This window comes from Diceros bicornis, chromosome 37 (assembly GCF_020826845.1).
Source record: "Diceros bicornis minor isolate mBicDic1 chromosome 37, mDicBic1.mat.cur, whole genome shotgun sequence".
NCBI classification, from domain to species: domain Eukaryota; kingdom Metazoa; phylum Chordata; class Mammalia; order Perissodactyla; family Rhinocerotidae; genus Diceros; species Diceros bicornis.
The window spans coordinates 16,648,783-16,671,380 of NC_080776.1; the positions used below are offsets into that span (position 1 = coordinate 16,648,783).

The following is a 22,598-nucleotide window of genomic DNA, read 5'->3' on the forward strand; positions in this document are numbered from 1 at the left end:
TTTCTACAGATATGGGGTACAAATTACTTAATATTACAAAATTCTCAGACTCCTACAATGTGTTCAGTGGAGCAGATATGTACATTATAGGTTATAGAACATAGTATGCCAGATGTTAGTAAAATATTTTGCAGCAAAGCACTTTGTATTTATTATTTGCTGAAATGGTTTTGACATTTTTTCCGAAAGTAAAATATTTCACCGAAAATTTCCACATATTTCTCTTACAGTGCTTTCTTTTGTATCATGAAGTTAGTAGAAAAAGTCTTTAATGGTTTCCTTCATATGTCTTCTTTTATTATATTGTGGGTAAATCATGGTCCTAGTTAAAGGAATTTCACTATTGGGTTAACTTCTGATTATCAAGGTTAATGGAAGGAGGGCTGTCAAACAGGCTATAGATAATTCAATAAAAAGAAAATGTAGAAGTAATTTTATTTTTCTTTTCTAGTAGCAAATTTACCTTCCTAATTATATTTTAGGACTGAGAGTAAAAGGGTTACTACTGATGCTCTACGGGGGTACAGTCTACATGTAGAAATAAAATCATGCATTCATTGACAATATTTGATCCTTTTTATGCTAGATTATAAAAATAACCCAAAACCAGAAACTGTTGCTTTTAAAAAATCCTTCTAAAACAGTAGACCCAAAAGGTAAGGTGCACTTTTCCCCTGTTAACATTCATGATTGATTCATTCTTCATTCTTGAGGTAGAGGTTTGTTAATTACCTACTGTGTGCCAGAGACTGTCCTTGGGTGTTAGGGACACAGTGATGAGCAAAAACAGACATGATTCCTGCGCTTATGTAAAGTTCATAGTCTAGTGGGGGAGAGAGAGAATAAAAATCTTTTTTTTCAATTCCATTTTGGTGTAAGTGAGGAGGGCTTCAGTTTGGAGTTGCAGATGCTGGGGAGTGTGGAGTTATTCCTCAAGCAGTTATACTTATGGTTTAAATAGGCCTTACTTTATGAGGCAGCTTTTCAGGCCTTTTTTGCAGTTAAATTGCATCTTTGGGAAAGATTGGGGCTATTTTATAATCAGAAACAAGCACTTGCACAAATAATATTTTTGTTTCTAAAAAAAATTAAAATTCCAAATTCACGTGCTGTGACAGTTTTGCTGGAATAGCTAGGTAATTATTTTGTGATATGTTATATTCAATCTATTATGAGGTTAAATAGGACACTTGTGGTTATTTCCTAAATTGACCTGTCCTATAAACTATAATAAGTGATGGTCAATCTCAGTACAGAATAGTGGACTCTGAAAAGTAGAAGGCCGATATCAGAAAGAGCCTCTGGGACATTATCAGAGCAAAGAAAATGAGCTTTTGAATGAATCCTGAATCAGTGCATGGAACTATCATGTATTTTCAAAGTGTTGTATTGATTTCTTTTAAGTTTGATTAAAAACTAAATAGTCCAACCCAAACTGTAACTCTTTAGGGAAATTGATAAAATTTGAGTGGGGCTTGTTAAATATTTCTTGAAGTGCAGTGGTCTTGTGGGGAAAGGATCAGATTTGGACTTAGCAGTTTGAGAATGTTGGACAATTTCTATAACTGTAAAATAGTAACAATAATTATCTATCTATCTATCTATCTATCTATCTATCTATCTATCTATTAATTATTTATTTTTGTGAGGGAGATCAGCCCTGAGCTAACATCTGTGCTAATCCTCCTCTTTTTGCTGAGGAACATTGGCTCTGGGCTAACATCTATTGCCAATCCTCCTCGTTTTTTTTTTCCTTCCCCAAAGCCCCAGTAGATGGTTGTATGTCATAGTTGCACATCCTTCTAGTTGATGTATGTGGGACACAGCCTCAGCATGGCCAGAGAAGCGGTACGTCGATGTGCGCCCGGGATCCAAACCCAGGCTGCCAGTAGTGGAGCGCGCGCACTTAACTGCTAAGCCAGCGGGCCGGCCCACAATAATATCTTTATATAGAAAGGTTAGGGGAGTACTTTGAACTCAGGCAGCCTGTGACACTTCCCAGAATATTTCTTGTCGAGTAAGATAGATATGCAGATATTTATTGAGTCAGAATCTAAGATAATAGAAGTTATAGGAGGAGGATCATCAATATTTTTTCTCACTCCTTGCTGAGAGTGGTTTCATTAGAGGAATTTTTCAGTTTTCACAGAATATAATAGTGTCATTTACATTAATGTTTGGGTTATATATATTTAAACTCTTGGAGCATAATTTTATGCTGAGCTTAAATAATATTAAAAATTGGCAGTTGTTTTAGTAACAACCTATTAAATATCATCGAGTGGCACATTTAAGTTACATACTCATTACTCCAGGATCTACAATTACCTTGTTGCTTATAGCAGAGGTTGGCAAACCGTTTCTGTAAAGGGCCAGATAGTAAATATTGTAAGCTTTGCGGGCCACCTACAGTCTTTGTTCCATATCCTTGTTTGAAAAGAAATTTTTTATAACCCTTTAAACATGTGAAAACCATTCTTAGATTGGGGCAGTACAAAAATAGGCCAGTAGCCCAATTTGATCTACAGGTGGTTGGTTGAAGACTCCTGGTCTATGGAATTCCAAAATTTTTAGTTCTCAATATAAATCTTTTTATAACCTGGCTTCTTTTCCTAGTTAATCTTTTTCTTGCTTCATTCTCAGCAGAAATGTTTAGCTATAGTGACCTTTGTTTTGTTTTCCATATATGCTATTTTTATTTCAGTTTTCTTGCTATTTTGTTCCTGCTGTTTTTTTATTGTGAATCTTTTTTTCAAGCCCTATCTTCTGTCAAGTCTTCTAGGAGTATTTTAGCGCACAGGGGCTAAAACTGCCACTCATATTTTAAACTATTTTTTTAAATTATAGCATTCACTGTAAGATTTCATACAATTTTTTTTATCGCTCTCATGGTTTCTTCTGTATTGGTCTTACTACCCTCAAAACATTATAGATATTTCCGTGACATAGTCTTACATATTTTTCCATTATACCTAGAGCAGTGAGAATGTACAAAACTATGTATATATATCCAAGGGAGTTTGAAACTTTATATCCATGTGAGTTTCATTGGAATTACTTGTGGTGGTTGTTAAAAAAATTTCTTTTTTGGTAAAAATTCCTGGGCTCTACTCCCGAGAGATTCTGACCCTGGAATCTGGGGTGAGGCACGGGAGTGTCTGTCTGCATTTTCAGCCAGAACCCCATGTGATTCTGTTGCTGATGGCTATGGACCCACCATTTGAGAAAACTAGTATATAGTAACTAAAGGCTTCAAAACAATCTGTGGTCTAATTTCAGCACCACTGATTAGTGAACCTTGTCATCTTGAGCAAACTACTCTTCCCAGAGCTTCTTTTTCCTTTGTAATCCATGCGAAGTACCTGTCTTGCCTATTTCACAAAGTTGATTTAAAGGTAGTGTAAATGTTTTGGAAACTGATGTATTATGTAGATATAAGATACCAGTTTTATGTGAAAAGATGCTTTTTCAATTGATTCCTAAGCTCAGGAGTAAAATAGGTAGTGTATAGGAAAATAGTGTGCTTTGAGCTGAATTTAGTGAGTTTAGTACAGAGAGAAGTTTTTGCAGAATTTCAGTCAATATGATGGTATTAATAAATATGAAAAATTAATTTAGTAATAATAGTAACATTTAAAAAGTTTTAATTATGAAGATGTAATTGAGAATAGCTTCCTAGTGAGATATTTGAGGTTTAAAACAATCTAACTAAAATACTGAGGCACACACTGTTGTATTATTTAAGAAGATAACTTTTGTTCAATTTCTGCATACTTATGAAGAAATACACATATTTTAAAGTCTAGTCTCTATTTTGAAAGAAAGACATGGTATTAGAGTTCTCTCTTAATTCTAGCTGAATCTAATCAGTAACATAGTAATCTTTAAAATATTTGGAGTGCATTCTTTGATATTAGTTGTTGGATTTCAGAGAAATATCTAATTCTACCAATTAACAAAAAGAATGTAGGAAATGTTACCTTTGTTTTGTACTTATTGTAACATGTGGGTCTTTTTGAATGATGACTGGAAACCCTGAGTATTGTAGAAGGAGCTAGAGGTTAGTTTGTAACTACTATGAGCATTTATTTAACTTTTTGTTGCACTGATATCCCAGGTCACATTATTTCCTTCTAGCTATTTGCCTCAGCCATTCTAGCTTTCTCTCATCTCTAACCATTTTTTGTTTCTTTCTTTCTTGCTAGTAAGTATGTTATCTTTACAAAAAAATCTTATTAGAATCTAATTAAAAATATAATTTGTTAGACTTTTTTGTTTTTTTTTAAACTTCATTTTGGAGATGTTCATATACCTATCTACACAAGCAGACAGAATAATATAGCAAACTCCCGTCAATTCATGGCCCTGTCCCTTCTTTATTATTTTGAAGCAAATCTAAAACATATAGTTACATCTGTAAATTCATCAACTAATGTTGTCTCTAAGAAACGAGGACTTTTAAAAATAGTATAACCACAGTACCATTTTCATGTCCATAAAAATGAACAGTAATCTAGTTATCTAGCCACTGTTCAAATTTCCTTTCATTTCATAAATTTCCTTCTCTTTGAGAGTTTGTTTGAATTAAGATGCAAGTAAGGCCACACATTATAAGTGGTTAATATGGGTTTTAAAACTCTGTACTGCTGATAAAGGATCGGAGGCTAGATCAATCACAGTCTGACCCGCAAAGGCCTGGCTGAGACCAGACAATTTCTTGGGGCCCATATCACTTGCTCTGTGGGATAGAGCCAGATTTGCGTCAGGACAGTGGGGGCCTCAGACCAAGTGACTACTCTGGGGATGGATACTCTGTAACCTTGGGGCCCTGTAAGCTTAAGTCCCTGGAAAACATAGCTGCTCAGGTGACTTCCAGGCCTTGCAGACAGACTTGCAGCATAAGTGCCTGGTGGTACACATCTGAATTGTAGTCCTGTGTCTTTTCCATTGCTCCGGCATCAGCTGCTACTCAGGCTCCTGAAAATTGATGCTGAGTTCTTACTACAGAGCAAGAAGCCTATTTGGCTGCTAGGATAGCACTTGGCATTCATCTTGGCGACAGAGGATGCCATCTGGTTGGGGGTGCTTTATGAGCTGGTAAGAAGAAACTTGAAAGAGGGATTGTTGATGACATTGAAGGTTTTTTGGTTCTGTTTCATGAAATGCAAGCCAGTCCTACACAACAAGCAAGATCAGCTTTGGATAGGAGTAGCCAAAGGCCATGCCCAGCAGGAACGTCTTGGAGATTTAGATGTTATCTGTTAGTCTTTTACTGGACCAGGGACTCCACCAGTTCCCAAGGACAGTCCCATACTGGCCTGTGATGCTAGCTAGGATCTTTCCAAGGATGGGGTGGCTGTGAGCAGTCATCTTCTGGTACCAGAACTTGTCCTGCTTTGTGCCAAATATCAGAATATCTGATATTTATATTGTATGGTGCCGTAGGTCTTACTGCGGGTGCGCAGGGTCTCCTGGTAGTGTGAGCGCTGTGGTGCAGCAGCTGCTCTGCTTGCGGGGGCCCTGGTTGGGCTACCTGCTACGTTGTCTCTCAGAACCCCTTCGTGTGGATGGCCATGGCAAGACTCTGGCCTCCGGCAGAGGCTGCTCAGAGCCACAGCACAACGGCCAGATCTGCCTATCTTCTCCCTTCCACCTCCCAACATTTTATTATGAAAAATTTAGGTATAGATAAAAGTTAAAAATTATGCAGGTACAGTAAACATTGTGCTGTGTGTATCTATTCATCAATCCATCGTATATTTTTCTTGCATTTCACAGTAAGTTCAAACATTAGTTCATGTCATCCCTAAAATCGTTATTATGTAATTAATTAGAATTCAATATTAATTTTTTTTGAAATTTGTTAAATTTCATTGAAATGAAATATAAATATAGCTATAATTTACAGTGAAATGTAAAAGTTAAGTGTACCTTTGGAATAGGTTTGATAAATGCATCCAGTTTATAACCCAAAGTCCTGTAAAGAACATGACGATCATCCCAAAAAGTTCCTGACTTCCCCTGCTATTCAGTCTCTCTCCCCTCCAGAGGCAACCACTGTTTTGATTTTTATTCATGTTCATATGAATAAAATAATAAAGAATGTGCTTTTTCGTATAACACTTCTTTTGAGAGTTATGCATATGGATGCATATAGCTTGTTCCTTTTTTTATTACTGAGTACTATTCTCTTTTATGAAAATATCAGAATTTGGTCATTCTTCTTTGTCAGGTATATGTTTAGTGACTATTTTCTCCCAGTCTGTGGCTTTCTTACTTATTTTCTCATTGGTGTCTTTTGACAAGCAGAAGTTTCCTCTTTTGGGGCCGGCCCCGTGGCTTTGCGGTTGGGTGCGCACGCTCCGCTACTGGCGGCCTGGGTTCGGATCCTGGGTGCGCACCAACGAACTGCTTGTCCGGCCATGCTGAGGCGGCATCCCACATACAGCAACTAGAGAGATGTGCAACTATGATGTAACAACTATCAACTGGGGCTTTGGGGAGAAAAGGGGGAAAAAAAAAGTTTCCCCTTTTGATGAAGTGTATCAATTTTTAGTTTTATAGTTATTGCTTTCTCTGTTCTGTCTTAAGAAATCTCTGCCTGCTCCCCAGTCGTGAGAATAATCTCATTTTATTTTAGAAGCTTTGAAAGCTTTCATGTTTACATGTATGATCTATCTCAAATTAATTTTCGTGTGTAGTGTGATAGAAGTCAAGGTTCATGTTTTTCCTTGAATATATACAGTCTTTCCAGCTCCATTTGTTCAAAGCACTTTCCTCAGTGGATTGCTTTGGAGCCTTTGTCAAAAATGAAATGGGGGCCGGCCCCATGGCTTAGCGGTTAAGTGTGCGCGCTGTTACTGGCGGCCCAGGTTCGGATCCCAGGCGCGCACCAATGCACTGCTTCTCTGGCCATGCTGAGGCCGTGTCCCACATACAGCAACTAGAAGGATGTGCAACTGTGACATACAACTATCTACTGGGGCTTGGGGGCGGGGGAAGGAGGAGGATTGGCAATAGATGTTAGCTCAGAGCTGGTCTTCCTCAGCAAAAAGTGGAGGATTAGCACGGATGTTAGCTCAGGGCTGATCTTCCTCACACACACACAAAAGTGATCGTATAAGTATGGGTATGCTTCTGGGCCAGTTTCATTCGTTTGTTGGTCCTTATGCCAGTACCGCACTATCTTGACGTCAGTCTTGTAGTCAGGTAGTGCAGGTCCTCTAGTTTCCTTTTTTAAAGATTGCTTTACATATTCTGGGTCAGGGGTTGGCAAAGTATGGCCCCCCCCCCAGCCAATTTTGGCCTGTTACCTGTTATATGGCCCACTTGAGTGATCTACCATTGTTTGACATGGAGACCGAGTCCAGTTGTCCCCCTCTGCCCCTCCTTCCCCCTCCCCTGTAGGCAGCTGCTGATAGCAAGTGGTGGAATTTTTTGTGGGTGTTATGACGCAGTCACCTTTGGCCAGCTGCTCAAATTGAGATGACTGGGCTCTCTAGGAGGACAGGAAAGAGCACTAGGATCTGAGTGTCACTGGGACAGAGAATGAAAGTGATCATGGTGGTTATTCAGATTATCTGTTTCTTTTATCAGTTTTGATGAATTGTATTTTTCAGACAATTTGCCAATTTCGTCTAAGTTGTCATATTTATTGACATAAAATTATTCATAATAGTCCCTATTTTGTAATGGGTGTAGGGTCTCATAATTCTGCTTTTTATTATTTCTTCTATTTACTCTGAGTTGTTTGCTCTTCCTTAGCTTGTTAAGGTGAAACCTAAGATCATTGATTTGAGAGATTTCTTTTCTAATATTATCATTTTAAAGCAATACATTTCTCTCTAAGCTCTGCTTTAGCTGCTTTGCACAAATTTTGATATGTTCTATTTTATCATTCAGTTCAAAACGTTTTCTAGTTTCCCTTGTGATTTCTTTTTTAACCTTTAGGTTATGTATAAGTGGCTGTTTAATCTCCACATACTTGGCGTTTTTCTAGGTCTCTTACTGTAGTTGATTTCTAATTTACTTCTGTCATTGTCAGTGAATGTTCTCTATATATTTTCAACCCTTTCTTATATTTTGAATCCTGTTTTATGGTCCAGCACATAGTCTGTCTTGGTAAGCACACTATGTGCACTTGAGCGTGTTTTCTGAAAGTTGTTGGGTATTGTGTCAGTTATAGGTTTGTGATTGGTAGTGTTGGTCAAATCTTGTAGGTCTGCTTCATGATTTTGCCTAGTTAATTCATCAGTTGTTGATAAAGCATTTGGATGACTGATTGTGGATTTGTATATTTTTCTCTAAATATGTCATTGTTTGCTTCATATATTTTGAAACTGCTACTGGGACCAACATATTTATTATTATGTCTTCCTGATAAAGGTGTCGTTTTATCATTATACATTTTCTGTCTTTATCTTTGGTAAAGATATCTCTTTTTCAACGAAAAGAATAACTAATATTTATATTCTATTCCTCTGTAGTGATAGGCCGTTTTAAAGCTTTTTATCTTTGTTTTCCAGAGGGTGATTTTGATGTACCTATGTACTTTTTTTGTGTGTGTTTTTATCTTTCTTGGGGTTTGCTGAGCTTCTTGAATCTATGAATTTGTCTTTAATCAAGTTGGAAAAAATTTGACCATTTTTTCTTCAAAAAGTGTTTCTGCCTCATTCTCCCTCAACTTTCCATCTGAGACTTCAACTACATGTATGCTAAACATTTTGATATTGTCCCACAGGTCCCTGAGCTCTTTTTTCCCCTCAATCTTTCCATTCTTTTATTTCTATCCATTCAAGTTTACTGACTACTTTTTCCAATCTCCAGTCATCAGATTGAATAATTTCTATTTATCCCCACCTGACTCTTCTGTTATCTCTAAAGTCTAATTTTTTTTTATTTTGAGTTAATTTGATATTATCTTTCCTAGCTCTAGAATTTACGTCTGGTTCTTTTCTGTAGTTTCTCTTTCTCTCCTGAAATTCATACAGTTTTATTCATTGTAAGCACGTTTTCTCTTATGCTCTTGAATATAGGTATACTAGCTGCTTTAAATCCTTGTCAGCTAATTCTAAAGTCTTTATCATCTCCACTGATCGCCTTTTCTTTTGATTATAGGTCACACTTTCCTGTTTCTTTATATATATATATCTCTCTCTAGTGATTTTGGATTATATCCAGAACATTGGAAATTGTAGGTTGTAGAGCCTCTAGATTCGGTTTTGTTCCTCCAGAAAGTATTGGTTTTGTTTATTTTTTACTTTAGCAAACTCTGCTTTAGCAAACTCTGCTTTTGCTTTAGCAAGCTCCTGGTGCCAGCCGAAATCTCTGCTTGGTTCTTTTAGTCTTTAATTGAACTGCTTGGAGACCGCCCGGCACATGCATAGGTCCAGGGTGAGCCAGAGATTTGGGCAAGGTTGATATGCAAGTTCTGTGGCTCCTACTCTGATTCTCTCCTTCCTTGATTTACCCTTCACTTTCCACTTGCTGTGGTTGTGGTGAACTCTGTCTTTAAGCTTTGAGATTTATGGATTTTGATTCTGGTTTTAGCAGCTCTGCTTGGCACTGGCTGGGGCCAGCTTTCAAGTGATGATCATTAAAAAACAGCAAATACGTACGGCTGTTTGTTACAACTGTTGATTCCTCTCCAGTTTCTGTTTGCTTCTGGTTGCTCTCTAGTGTCTTATGATAGTTTTTATAATGTGTCCAGAGTTTATAGTTGTTGTCTGCTGAAGAGTTGGGTTTTAATGTGAGCTATTCTGACAGTACTGAAGGTGGAACCTACTCTGCTTGCCTTTTAAGTCTTTTTTATTCTTTAAGTTTCCCCTCCAGTTATTTACTCCTATTCTCTCTCTCCCTTTCCTCTCTTCCTTCTTCTCTCTCCTCCTTCCCTTCCCCCTCTCTCAACCCAATCAGTTGTTCAGTAGTTTCCCACTATCTGGATTTTGCTGGTTCCATACGTGTACTGTCAGTGTTCCCCTGTCATCTCAGTTACCTGTAAATTGGTAGTTGGACCTAGTAGCTTCTTAAGATTCACGTTTAATTTGGGGAAGGGAGAAGACCCACTTTCACAGGTTGAGTAGTATGTTCCTTTATGGAGAGGTACATTTTTTTAGGGTGGGGGGGTTATGTTAGCAGCTGCTAATACTTGACACGTACATCCAAGCCTTAATTAAGCCTTGTAAAATGGTGATATTCTAACTTAGTGATTTTCCAAGTGCAGTTTGAGGACCTGTGGGGGATCCTTGAGACCTTTTCAGGGGTTCTGTAAGGTCAGAAAAATTTTAATAATAATTCTAAGGCTTGATTTGCTGTTTTTACTTCTATTCTCATGAGTTATTCAGTGGAGTTTTCCAGAAGCTACATAACATAAAAATGCAGAAGCAGATGAGAAAACAGCTGTCTTCTGTTTAACCAGGTATTAATGAAATTTGCAAAAATGTAAAACAGGGCCACTCTTCACTAATTTTTTTGTTATAGAAAATATAGCTGTTTTCATAAATAAAAGTTATTTGCATTAATATGCTATGGTTTCATTGTTATTCTTTTTTAAGTACATTAAAACTACTCGTAAATGTATCAGTAGATATATGCACATAAACAAAGCCATTTGTGGTCCTCAGTGTTTAACTGTTTTCAAAATAATGAGTTAGTTCCATGACATCTTCCAACAGTGACCAATTAGGTTTTTTTTTTTTAAATCTCATTATGGAATTATTTGTTTGATATGTTTGAGTCAGTTGCAGTTATTCTTATTGATGCTCAAATTTTCCCTTTTGGACAATGAGATAATCTGTTTTGGAAACCTACTTAAAACACACGTCTTCTGCAAATCTCATGTTTACTTAGAAGAGCTTTGGCTGAATATTCCTTTTTCTTTTTTTTTTTTTTTTCAATAAACCAGTGAACCACCCATATATTTGCAAATGTTTAAGGGAAACTAAATGTTTCTTCTCTTCCTCATGATTGATTTACGTAGAATATGGTACAGGTCAGGTTTACTTCAGAGGCTTGTTTTGCATTTGAGCCAATGAGTATCTCTCTGTTCCTTTGCCAAAGGCTGCATTCTCAACCTTAGTCAGCTGCCTGGCAAATGCATGCCTTCAGTCACCAGGACAACCAGACAATAGAGTGTCAGTACAGATCAGTCACTATCATTGAGCCTTAGATTGAACTAAACAATGAATAAGTCGTGGTACACTGGTATTGATGCTATGGGTAAACCAATGATAATCCACAAATAGTTCTTATTTCACATCAAGGCAAGTAAATAAAACTCTGTTCTTAATATTCAATTCTAAAGGAAGTATGATCAGACCAGCTTGCTCATTCTACTCCCTTGCTCAGCTCCTCATTTGTTTTAGTTATATTCTGGAAAACGTAAAAAATGTAAAATTTACTCTGTAGAGAGAGAGAAACATAAACCTTTAGTTAATTTTTCCTTCTTGTCAAGCTTGCTTATCAAATTCTAACTATCTTTAGGAATGAGAATGCTTTGCTTTAAGAGGCTTCGCAAATTAAGTTTAGAACAATTGGAACCAAAACACTGATGGGAATTTTTTTTCCTTTTTAGAAAATGTTTCTAAAGTTCATCCGTAAGAACAAAGAAGTAAAACTAGCTGGGAAGAATGTGTAAACCTGAGTAAATAGGATTGGCTCTACTTAGATACTAAATATGTCTCCATATTTATAGGCAATAATTTGCAATATAAGCATGCAGGAATTACAGCAATCTGAAACTAGTGCAAGAATAGGCACAGATCAGTAGACGAGATCCTGAGATATACTCTAATCTCTCTCTATATTAAGTCTATGTATGAAGTTATAAAGTAAATGGAGTTCAGCGGTCCATTGTGAAAGAAATTGGTTATTCAATAAATGGAGAGTTAATTAGAATGTTAACTGACATGGTATACCAAAATAAATTTCAGAAAAATTTTAGAGTTAAAATTTAAAAGCCATAAAAATATAAAACACAGCCTCAGAGTATCTCCCTACAAGATACTTATTAATCCCAAAGTGAAAAATAGTGACTTTATTATGGGGAAATCGGGCATATGGCATTTTAACCAAGTAATCAAAATTAACATCACCAGGAACATGCTTCCTGATATGATGCACTAAAAAGGATACATTACTTATGTGATATTCCTTCCCAAAATGTATAACATGAATTTAATCATGAAAAAATCTAAATTAAGGAACATATTACAAAAAAACTGGCCTGTACTCTTCAAAGATGTCAAGATCGTGAAAGACAAAGTCAGACTAAGTAACTCTTTCAGATTAAAGGAGACTAAGGAGACAAGACACTTACGGATTCTGCGCCAGGAGAACCTTTTTCTTTTGCTATAAAGGACATTATTAAGATAATTGGTTAGTCTGTGGATTAGATAGTAATAGTGTAAAATGTTAATTTCCTGATTTTGATAATTGTGCTGTGGTTATATAAAAGAATGTCCTTATTTTTAGGAGATACACACTTAGAGGTAAAAGGTTCATGTCTCTAAATGGTTTGGAAAAAATTTTATCTCGAGAATGAGAAAGCAAATGTTAACTTAGAGACTGGGTAAAGGGTATATGGGCTTTCTTTCTACCACACTTGCAATTTTTCTTTAAAACAAATTATTTCATAACTAAATAAACAGACAAAACTAAATTGTAGTATTTAAGATTGTATACATTTGGGGGTGGACAATAAAAAAACACAAAGAAGTGATTACCATAAAAATTAATAGAAAATATAGCTAACTATGTATGTAACAGTTGAGTGTGTAAGGACTTTATAGACTAAAAGCAATGGGAGAAATCAAACAGTAAAAATTGATAAATTTAACTAGCTAAAACATGGAAACTTATTAAAGACATAGCAAACAATTAAAAGGCAGAGCAGTTGTTTTGTTACCCATACAGGGTAGTAATTTACATATGTCATCTTAGTTTGAGAAAGTAGGGCAATTGATAATTTTTCTCAAAACTACTATGACTTCACTGATATAAATCTTACATTTATAAAGCTCTTTATAATTTACAAAGCACGTTCATGAATAAAGGTGTGTGGCTAGGGGGTGAGGGGTGCTTACCAAGCTCATGCTCCTTGCTGAAGGAAGAAAGGAGGAAGGCTTCCTGGTCTGGGAAAACCACAAAATACACAGCTGATTGGACCAGGAATGGACTCCTGACGCTATGGGCCAGTGACTTATCAGAATCTCTGTCTTTCAGGAAACTGAATTAAGGTTCACAGAAGCTGGAGTCAAATAACGAATCGCTTAAACTGAAAAGGCAGTATTATAGTTGGGCCATGTGCAGTCTAACAAGCAAACAGGAAAAAAATTGTACTAAGATAAGCAAGTGCAGGGATTAGACTTAGCATGAGAAGCAAAAGTGATAAACTGTGTGTTTGGAGGTTGTGGAGAGAGGGGGCTTAGCAAACAGATACTCAAACCACCTGGGTCTCAAATATCTTCCTGTTTGCAGCCCAGGTTCCCCTAAAGTTTTTGTTTTGTTTTTTCGAAATGTTGTTGTATGCTTCCCTTAAACTTGTGTCTGTGTTTTGGTTTTTTGCAACCTTTCTGGAACACAGTTCTGTCTGACATTAGAGACATTAAATGAAATAAAGCATGGGAATGTACTGTGATTTGTGTATACTGCCTTTTACTAAGTCTCCATAATAGGTGTCTGAATTAGAGCTGCTGGTCTCCTTCACATCCCACAGGCACTTGCAAGTAAGTTTTATTGCTGTTTCCACTGCATTTAATTTCTCTCTAGTGTTCTAAATATTTGCTTCTTTTATCTTTTCTATTTTTTTATACTTATCAACAAGTGTTAAATACCTATTAATCTTTCCCTGGAACTTACTCTGGTACTTTTTCTCCTTTATTCTCAAGTTAATGGGTATGTATAATAAATTGGCCCTTAGATAGTCCTCACTCTTGGAAAGTTCTTCCTCCAGGGAAAGCCTTCTTTCATTTTATGCTCATCTCTCTTTTATTGCCTAGGCACATTATAACACCTGCCTCTAACACAGGCTTTTATTTATTATCCTATTTAAATCATTATTATTCTTGAATGTTGGGATGGTATCATAGTAAGTCTATAGTTGCAGGTAAGTCAGGGGTCAGCAAACGTTTTCTGTAAAAGGTCAGATAATAAATATTAGGCTTTGTGGACCATACATACGGTCCCCAGAGCAGCCCTAGATAATAAACAAACAGGTGGGTGTGGCTATGTTCTAACTAAACATTAGCTACAAGCACAGGCCGGAGGCCAGATTTAGCCTGTGAGATGGAATTTGCTAACCTCTGGCCTGTATATGATATGAGAATTTGGATCAGTGAATTTATTACTTCCGAATGAGTAAGTTGGTTAAGCCCCTTTATTTTCTAGGTCAGCATGAATATTTTAGATGGAACAAAGAAAAAAAGATAATTTCTACTGTACAGATACTTCAGGGCTGTTAGGAAGTTGCTTTCATTCATGCAAAAGATATTTATTTAGTGTCTACTATGTGTCAAGCACTGAGAATACAAATAGTGGTGAATCAGAGAAAAGGTTCCTACCTCATGAAATTTACATTTTAGAAATTGTGAGAAAAAGGGTGTGAAAATAAATATTATGTTGTGATAACGTGTATCTGAGGTTTGGTGTGGGGATGCTGCCCTTTTGGATTGGATGGTCAGGGAAGAGAAATTTCTGAGGAGGCCTGTGTGGCTGGAAAGAGACATGATACAAGATGAGTTTGGAGTTATTTAGTGGGACCTAAATAGGCCCTGGTGAAGAATTTGATTCTTATGCCAAGGAAGCCATTATAAGGTAGTTTGTGCTTAAATTAAAAAAAAAAAATAAAACAACCTAGATTAAATAAATTGCATTTGATATCTCGTTAAGTCTGATACTCCCTCACGCATTCATTTATGTGTCTGGTTCACAAAGGCCCTTGGTATCTCAGTGACTGGCACATTTAGCTTGTGTGTGCCTGTTTTCAGTGACTAAGTTGCATATTTCCTAATTCTTGCTAGTACATTTTATAAAACCACATTGTAATTTTTTTTTTGTGGAAGATTGGCCCTGAGCTAACATCTGTTGCCAATGTTCCTCCTTTTTTCCTTTTTCTCTCCCCAAAGCCCCAGTAGATAGTCGTATGTCATAGTTGTATATCCTCTAGTCACTCTATGTGGGACACTGCCTCAGCATGGCTTGATGAGCAGTGAGTAGGTCTGAGCCCAGGATCCGAACCGGCGAACTGTGGGCCACCAAAGAGGAGCACTCGAACTTAACCACTACGCCACCAGGCCAGCCCCTAAAACCACATTTTAAGGTAGAATATACCATGCAGTCCTAAAAAGATGTATGTAAATGAACGACTGTCCATTTTTCTTGCATAAGGCTTATAGTTTTTTTTTTTCCCTGCAAGCATATAATGAGTGTGTTTAGATAGACCATCACTGAGAAATATCTATCAGCTGGTGGTCTAGAAATACTAGCATAGTCATGCTAATGTAGGCTGGATGAGTATAGGAAATGCTAATAATGTACTTGTTTTTCTAGTAGTTAACCTGAGTCATGGCATGCATTTGAGATATTTTTCTGATTGTGACTTTTTAGGGCAAAAAATCGTTTCTTCTGGTCCGGACCAGCCCGGTGGCATAGGCGGTTAAGTGCGTGCACTCCGCTGCGGCGGCCCGGGGTTCGCCGGTTCGGATCCCGGGCGCACACCGACACACTGCTTGGCAAGCCATGCTCTGGCGGCGTCCCATATAAAGTGGAGGAAGATGGGCACGGATGTTAGCCCAGGGCCAGTCTTCCTCAGCAAAAAAAGAGGAGGATTGGCAGATGTTAGCACAGGGCTCCTCACAAAAAAAAAATAAAAATAAACAAAAAAAAATCGTTTCTTCCTTTTAGGTCAAAATAATTTATTGATGATAAAATTTTTTATAGATCCATAGTAACTCTCTAGGTAGTTCCTGTTTGTTAATATTTATTTCTGTTCAATTTTTCTTTCTGCTTCTAAAAAGTGGGTATTAGTTACCTGTTCATGAATTTTTCAATTCTTTGTCTCCTTTATTGTTTAATTCTTCCTGTCTTACATACAGAGGGAGGCAGTAATCCTCCATCTCTCCACTAAGGAGAGAAAGAACAAAAAAGAGTCTGAAAAAGAATTGGTTGTAAATAGATTGGCTTAATGAAAAAAAGATTCTCTAATTACAGAGTATCTTTCTGTCCTTTCCTTATTTTTATATTTTTCTACCTAGAGGTTGCAACCAGAGTCATGCCACATTGTTCATTCTTTGTATCCTTTTTATGAAAATAGAGGTTTGAATAAAAGGTAACTATCCATTCCAGCAAGTTCCTGCTGTATTTTGCTGTCCCTGAGAGGATTACGAAGCTATGTCATCTCTATCCTTACCTATTTTCCTTCTCAAGCCTGATGCAACACTGTTTTCTTACCCCTCCTTTTATATGAGTAATTGAGAATTAATATGGATGCTTCCTATTTTTGATGTTTGTAATTGAGTTTGTTAAATTTCTTGCAGTGCATATATTTATTATCATGATTTGGGTGCTGTGCTGGAGAGCTTCCATCTGCCCTTCTAGCTCTAGTCTTTACCCTGCTCTGGCTCCAGGCACCTGGTTTGTCTGGATCCGCGAGTGGGCTTTCTTGCCTCTTTTCTTCTGGTTGAGTACAGTTCATATGCAACTTTCTGTCAGCCCATCAAAGAAAGGAAGGAGGGAAGAGGTTAGGATATTTACTTTCTTAACTTCTGCTCTGTGGGATTTTTGCAGCCTGGCTACATCCTTGCATTGAAAGTCACGCCTCCCATCAAGTAGTCCTCTTTGTTTTACAGTTCTGCTGACTTCTTTCTCTCCTCCCCCTTCACTGCCAATGGATCACGTTAGGCCCTGCTCTAACTAACTCTGGGATGCTGTACTCTCACTTGTGATTTCATTACTGCCTACCTACACTTTGTAAACAGTCTCTTCATTAAACTTTTTTCAAACTACCCAAACTGAGTGTGCCATCTGTTTCCTATGGCAACCCTGACTGATAACTATGCTTTGAAATATTTTAGATTCTGTCAGTGGCTATTATGATTGCAAATCTAAAGTAGATTAGCACTAGAATAAGGAAAAATATTATTCTGACAATTTCATGAATTTATTCTGTTGGCTGTGTGTGATTTTTAATTCCTCTAAGATTTGGTTTTGAGTATTATCGATCTGTTTATTGAACACTTAATATGGCACAACTCATTGTTTTAAGCATTGTGGGGAATTCAAAAGTAAATGAAACACATGCTCAGCAATTCTAATATAAGGCAGTTTGTAATGAGTTTCATGTGAGAGGTACAAAGTGCTATAGAAGTTCAGAGGAGGGAGGTTATTCCATCAAGACCACTTTCATTCTGTCTGCAGCAGGAATGAAGGGAGACCCACAGTTTCCTGTGTTCCTGGTGAGACCTCCACTTTCCAGTCCTTGCTTACCATCACCACCACTGCAAACCACTTAGGAGACTAGGCCCAAAAGTAATAACTAATACTATTTAAAGTTTACTGTATATGCCTGTTATGAGTGCAAAACCTATATTAACTCATTTAACCCTTCCAAGATTCCTATGAAGCAGGTTCTATTATTAAACAGAGTTGAAATTCAAACTCAGGTAGTCTGGTTCCCTAGTCCAGGCTCATAACTACCACAACCACTGCATTATTCAATAATTAGAACTGATTAACCACCTCCCCCAAAGAGATCATCAAAACTAATTCCATAATGTGTGCAAACCTTTCAGATGATGGCTTTTAGGTGTCATTCTTGCTCCTCAGTGGTGTTTCTAGTCCTCCAGCACTGTGCTCCTCAAGTCAATAGATTTTTATCACCTGCTGTGTCTTCTTGTTGCAGTCATACCAGCCAGCCCCCCTCATTCATTATAGATTTTAGCCCCTTACTTAATGTCTTTTTTCCACTAGTGTTAATTATTTCTGCCAGTCCCAGTATCCACGTTGGTAATCCACATGATTATTATAATAATAGATAAATTCAGCTTCCTGAATTCCTTGAGCTCTTATCTCCAATGATCCTTCATCCTATTTTAGACTTTTTTTTTAGCCATAACTATATCACGTCTCTGATTTTAAGTTCAAGCATCTTCTCTGACCATCACTGCTTCTCTCTTCCTAGCTCATTCCCTCTAATTTCTAATTCTGGCAATTTTGGGACAGCCATTAGGATCTCCAGTCCACTGGTAGACTTCTTTTTGTCCATATCCTCATCATGTCTTCATTTTTCTTAAGCTAGCTTAGATTTCATGGTCTGTTGTTATAACCACTGCCTTTTAACTCCTGCCCTGTTTTACCTGACTTAAAGCCAACACTGCCTACTTTGTACCTAACAGCCAGATGAGGATGGAGGAAAACGCACAACTGTTCTGCCTAGTTTCAGTTTAAATACTCATGACCTCAGGTCCTTGTCGATTGCTGCCCGCAGTCCTAGTCGATTCACTCGCCCATTCTCCTTCAACTTTGAAAATCCCTCCCTTTTCAGCTGATGGCGTTTATTTTTTTGCTTAAAAAAGCCAAAAAACAAAACAAGCAGAAAAGAGAGCTTTATACTTTCCTGTCAGCAAATCTACAGACCCGAAAGCAATTTTAGTAGAATGGTGGGAGCAGAAGCCAACTTTTAAGGGACTAAAATGTGAATGGGTCATAAGGAGATAAAGAGACTGTGACATTTTCCTAGATGTGTCCCTGGAACACTGTCTCTGTTAGATGAGTCTTGCCCAATAGCAGGGTTAGTGGCTAAGTAAATTGGAGAAATGCTGAAAACTATATAACTGTATATAGAATATAGATGGAAAGGAAGTTTCCATCTGCTGGCCTCGATTTTGCTAAAGCATTGGTTTTCAAACTTTGGCCTATTTCACAGTCACCTCGAGGGCTTGCTAAAACACAGATTGCTGGGCACCACCTCCAGAGGTTCTGATTTCATAGGTTTGGGTGGCTCCTGAAAATTTGCATTTACAACAAGTTCTTAGGTGACACTGATGCTGCTTGTCTGGGGAATTGGGGAATCCCATTTTGAGAGCCACTTCACTTGAGTAAGAATTCAACTGCCAAGAGTGGCAGGTATGGTTAGGATTGTGGGCAACATAGAAAATAGCTCTTGTGGGGTAACGTAGAAGTAAGAGCTAACTAAAACATCAAGGAACTTTGATAGTGAGATAGCATGAATTTGTAATGGCCCCAAGTAGCTAGTTTTAATGCTTTTCCCTAGCAGTTTGGCCTGTCAGAGAGCAGGAGCAGAACTACCGGCAATTAATACAGAATTTTAAGTGAATCCTGTAGGCTACTGTCAAATACCTATCAAACACTCGATCTTGGCTTTGTATTTCCATGATGAGTGCCAAGACAGTAACTTTATGATCTGTCTTCAACCCATCTCCTTCTTTTTATTTTTTTCTATGTTTATTATTCTTTAATAGCTTTTAGTTTAAAAAATTGTACATAGTAGTTAATAGGGGTTTTGGAATGCAAAGACTACATGTAGTATAAGTGTCCTGAACTAATTCTGTCAATTACAGTTAATAATTCTTTGGCTTTGGGCAAATGACTACCATGTGTCTTATTTTCTTTGGGAATTTTTAAAATGAAAGAATTAGAAACTTCCAGTCCTTCCTTTATAAGTGTAATTGTAAAGCCACAGAATCTTGTAAAATTACATTTTGGGAGAATCATTAGTCAGGTTTCTGTCTAAGGAGAGTCCCATATGGTTCTTTTTAAGTAGCTAAGAATTTATTGGAGAATCTGGGCCTGTACAGGGTTTACGGTGTTTCTGGCAGTAAGTTGCATTACCGTTCCTGGGTGTCTGCTCTTCTCAGGCTTTGCCACTGGAATGTTTTTATAATGAGATTGCATCTTAGCCTAGGCCTCGTGTGTCAGCTGTTACTGCCTTAATGACTTTATAATATCTGTACTGAGCCTGGAGTAGGAGGGAACCACAAGAAATGTTGTTTTGAAACATGCTTGCGGTGCATGATAGGAGCGGACAAGGGTGGGTCCTTTTTCCTATTCTTTTATTTCTTCCTTTCCCACTTCAGTGAGTAGGTAAGATTGAGAAGGATGCTGCTTTTCCTTCTCTGATTCTCAAATCTTTGTCAGGCTTTTTGAAGCTGGATACTGTGTTCTTTTCACAGTGTCATAATTGGTTATTCTTAAAAATAGTATAATTCTGGAAACTTGTGGATTTATATTTTATAGCTTTGCTGAGGAATAATTAATTACAATAACTTATGTGTGTTTAAAGTGTACAGTTTGATGAGTTTTGACATACATGAAACCATCACTACAATAACAAGATAACATACATTTTCATCATCCCCAAGAGTTTAACATACATTTTCATCATCCCCAAGAGTTTTCTTGTGCCCCTTTGTAATGCATTCACTGATCTGCTTTCTGTCACTATAGACAAATTTACATTTTCCAAAATTTTAAATGAATGGAATTATACAGTATGTACTTTTGCGGGGGTTGGGAGAGGCCTCCTGACTTCTCTCAATCAGCATAATTATCTTGAGGTTTATTCATATAGTTGCTTGTATTAATAGTTTATTCCTTTTTATTGACAAATAGTATCCTACTTGGATATTCCAAAATTTATCCATTTATCTGTTGATGGACATTTGAGTTGTTTCCAGTTTGGAGTTATTAATAAAGCTGCTGTGAACATTTGTGTACAAATCTGAGTATGGACATGTGGTTTTATTTTTCTTGGGTAAATACTTAGAAGTGGGATGGCTGGGTCATATGGTAAGTGTATGTTTAACTTTTAAGAAACTACTGACTGTCTTCCAAACTGGTTATACCATTTTACATTCTTGAGAGTTCCAGTTGTTTCACATTCTCACCAGCACATGATATGGTCAGTCTTTTTATTTTTTGCTATTCTAGTGATATCTGTGAGTAGCTATGTAGTGGGGTCTCAGTGTTACTTTAATTTGCATTTTCTACATGACTAGTGATATTGGGATGCTTATTTTCCATCTGCATATCTTTGGTGAAGTGTCTTCAAATTTTCTGCCCACTCTTTTAAAAAAGTTGGGTTTTTTTGGTCTTTTTTATAATTGAGTTTTAAGAATTCTTTGTATATTCTGGATTCAAATTCTTTCAAGTTCTTATACTTTTTGCAAATACTTTTTATCAGTTGGTAGCTTGCCTTTTCATTTTTTCTTTTAAGTTTTTTGAGGAGCAACAGTTTTTAATTTTGATGAAGTCCACTCTATCAATTTTTCTTTATAGTTCTATCTAAGCTCTTTGTGTCTTATTTGAATTCTGCATCATTTCATTTCTTTGATTTATCTAAAAAGTTAAATATCTCAGATTCTCATTTTTTTTAGCAATTAGGAAAAAAAGCAGAGGAGGCAACTATAAAGCTAGACTTGTATCTGCCTTGTATTTTTGTTATTGTTGTTACACTTCAGTGGCAAATTATTTATGATTCTAGTACTTTTTGCTTGTTCTTTCTGGATGATTTTTAAATCTGTCAAGGATCTGTGAAATTGCTGCAGTCTATTTCCTCTGTTTTATGGGGTGAGTAAACTGAGGTTCATAAAGGTTACATGACTTTGCTTAATGGCCTATAGTTTATGATCATTGCAAGACCAAAAAAATCCTAGGTTCTCTCAAATCCCATTTCACTGTTTGTCTCCCTACGAGGTGCTGTTTTTTATGATGCTGTTGCTAATTCCATTTTAATGTAGCGTATTAAAATACATTTAGTTCCTTCATTTGTTGCTTCTTCATTTCTCATTGTGATAAATATTCTGCTTGAAAACAGTATTATTAAAACTAAGTAGGATAGTTTTCTGAAAGAATCATAATTTTCTCTTAAAATTTCATTAAGTAAAGATGTTGATTTTAACACTTTTGTTTTTTAATTCTTTCCAAAGGTCTGTAAACAGATTTGGCTAGGATTATTTGATGATAGATCTTCAGCAATTCCAGACTTCAGGGATCCACAAAAAGTGAAAGAATTTCTACAAGAAAAATATGAAAAGAAAAGATGGTGAGTGAATAGTTCGTGTTTAGAGCAAAGGCTCCCCAAATCACGTTAGTTATGGGTAAGATTAGTCTGACGGAAGGAAGGAGAGGGGTAGGTAGGTAGGCAGGTACCTAGGAAATAAGGAAATAGGTAGGTATTTAGATACCCATTATACTTTGGCTTTTTATTGGATTTGTTTTCTAAAAACCTTTACTTCTACTTTATTTTCACTCATCTTTGTCTAGCAGCAGCCAGTTCCTTGTAATCACCAAGCATCCTACCCCTTTTTGGAAAGTTAGGGATCCTTCCTTCTAATCCTTCTCCAGCCCTGCTAGCTTCTCTAGATATTTTTAGTCCTATAAAGCCTCCTTTTTTAAAATCTTCATTCATTTAGCAAGTATTTTGAAGTATTCATTTAGCAAGTGCCTATAAACTAGGCACTACGCTAACGTTCTCATGTAGTAATCTGTCTACTTAATTGCGTCTTGCAATAAGTCTTTGCTTAAAACATCCCTCACTTCCATTTTACTACCTGGTTAAGAAGGGAGCATTTATCTCCCCTAAC

General features: G+C 36.8%; 1 protein-coding gene across 7 annotated transcripts in view; it reads left to right on the forward strand.

Moving 5' to 3' along the window:
• AGFG1 (ArfGAP with FG repeats 1) overlaps positions 1-22,598 on the forward strand; it is an 81,131-nt gene that overhangs the window by 22,430 nt on the left and 36,103 nt on the right. For all 7 annotated transcript variants that reach the window (XM_058533133.1, XM_058533131.1, XM_058533132.1 and 4 more), the window contains exon 3: positions 21,942-22,057. In XM_058533133.1, coding sequence (XP_058389116.1) covers positions 21,942-22,057 — 116 coding nt within the window. The remainder of the gene's footprint in view (positions 1-21,941; positions 22,058-22,598) is intronic.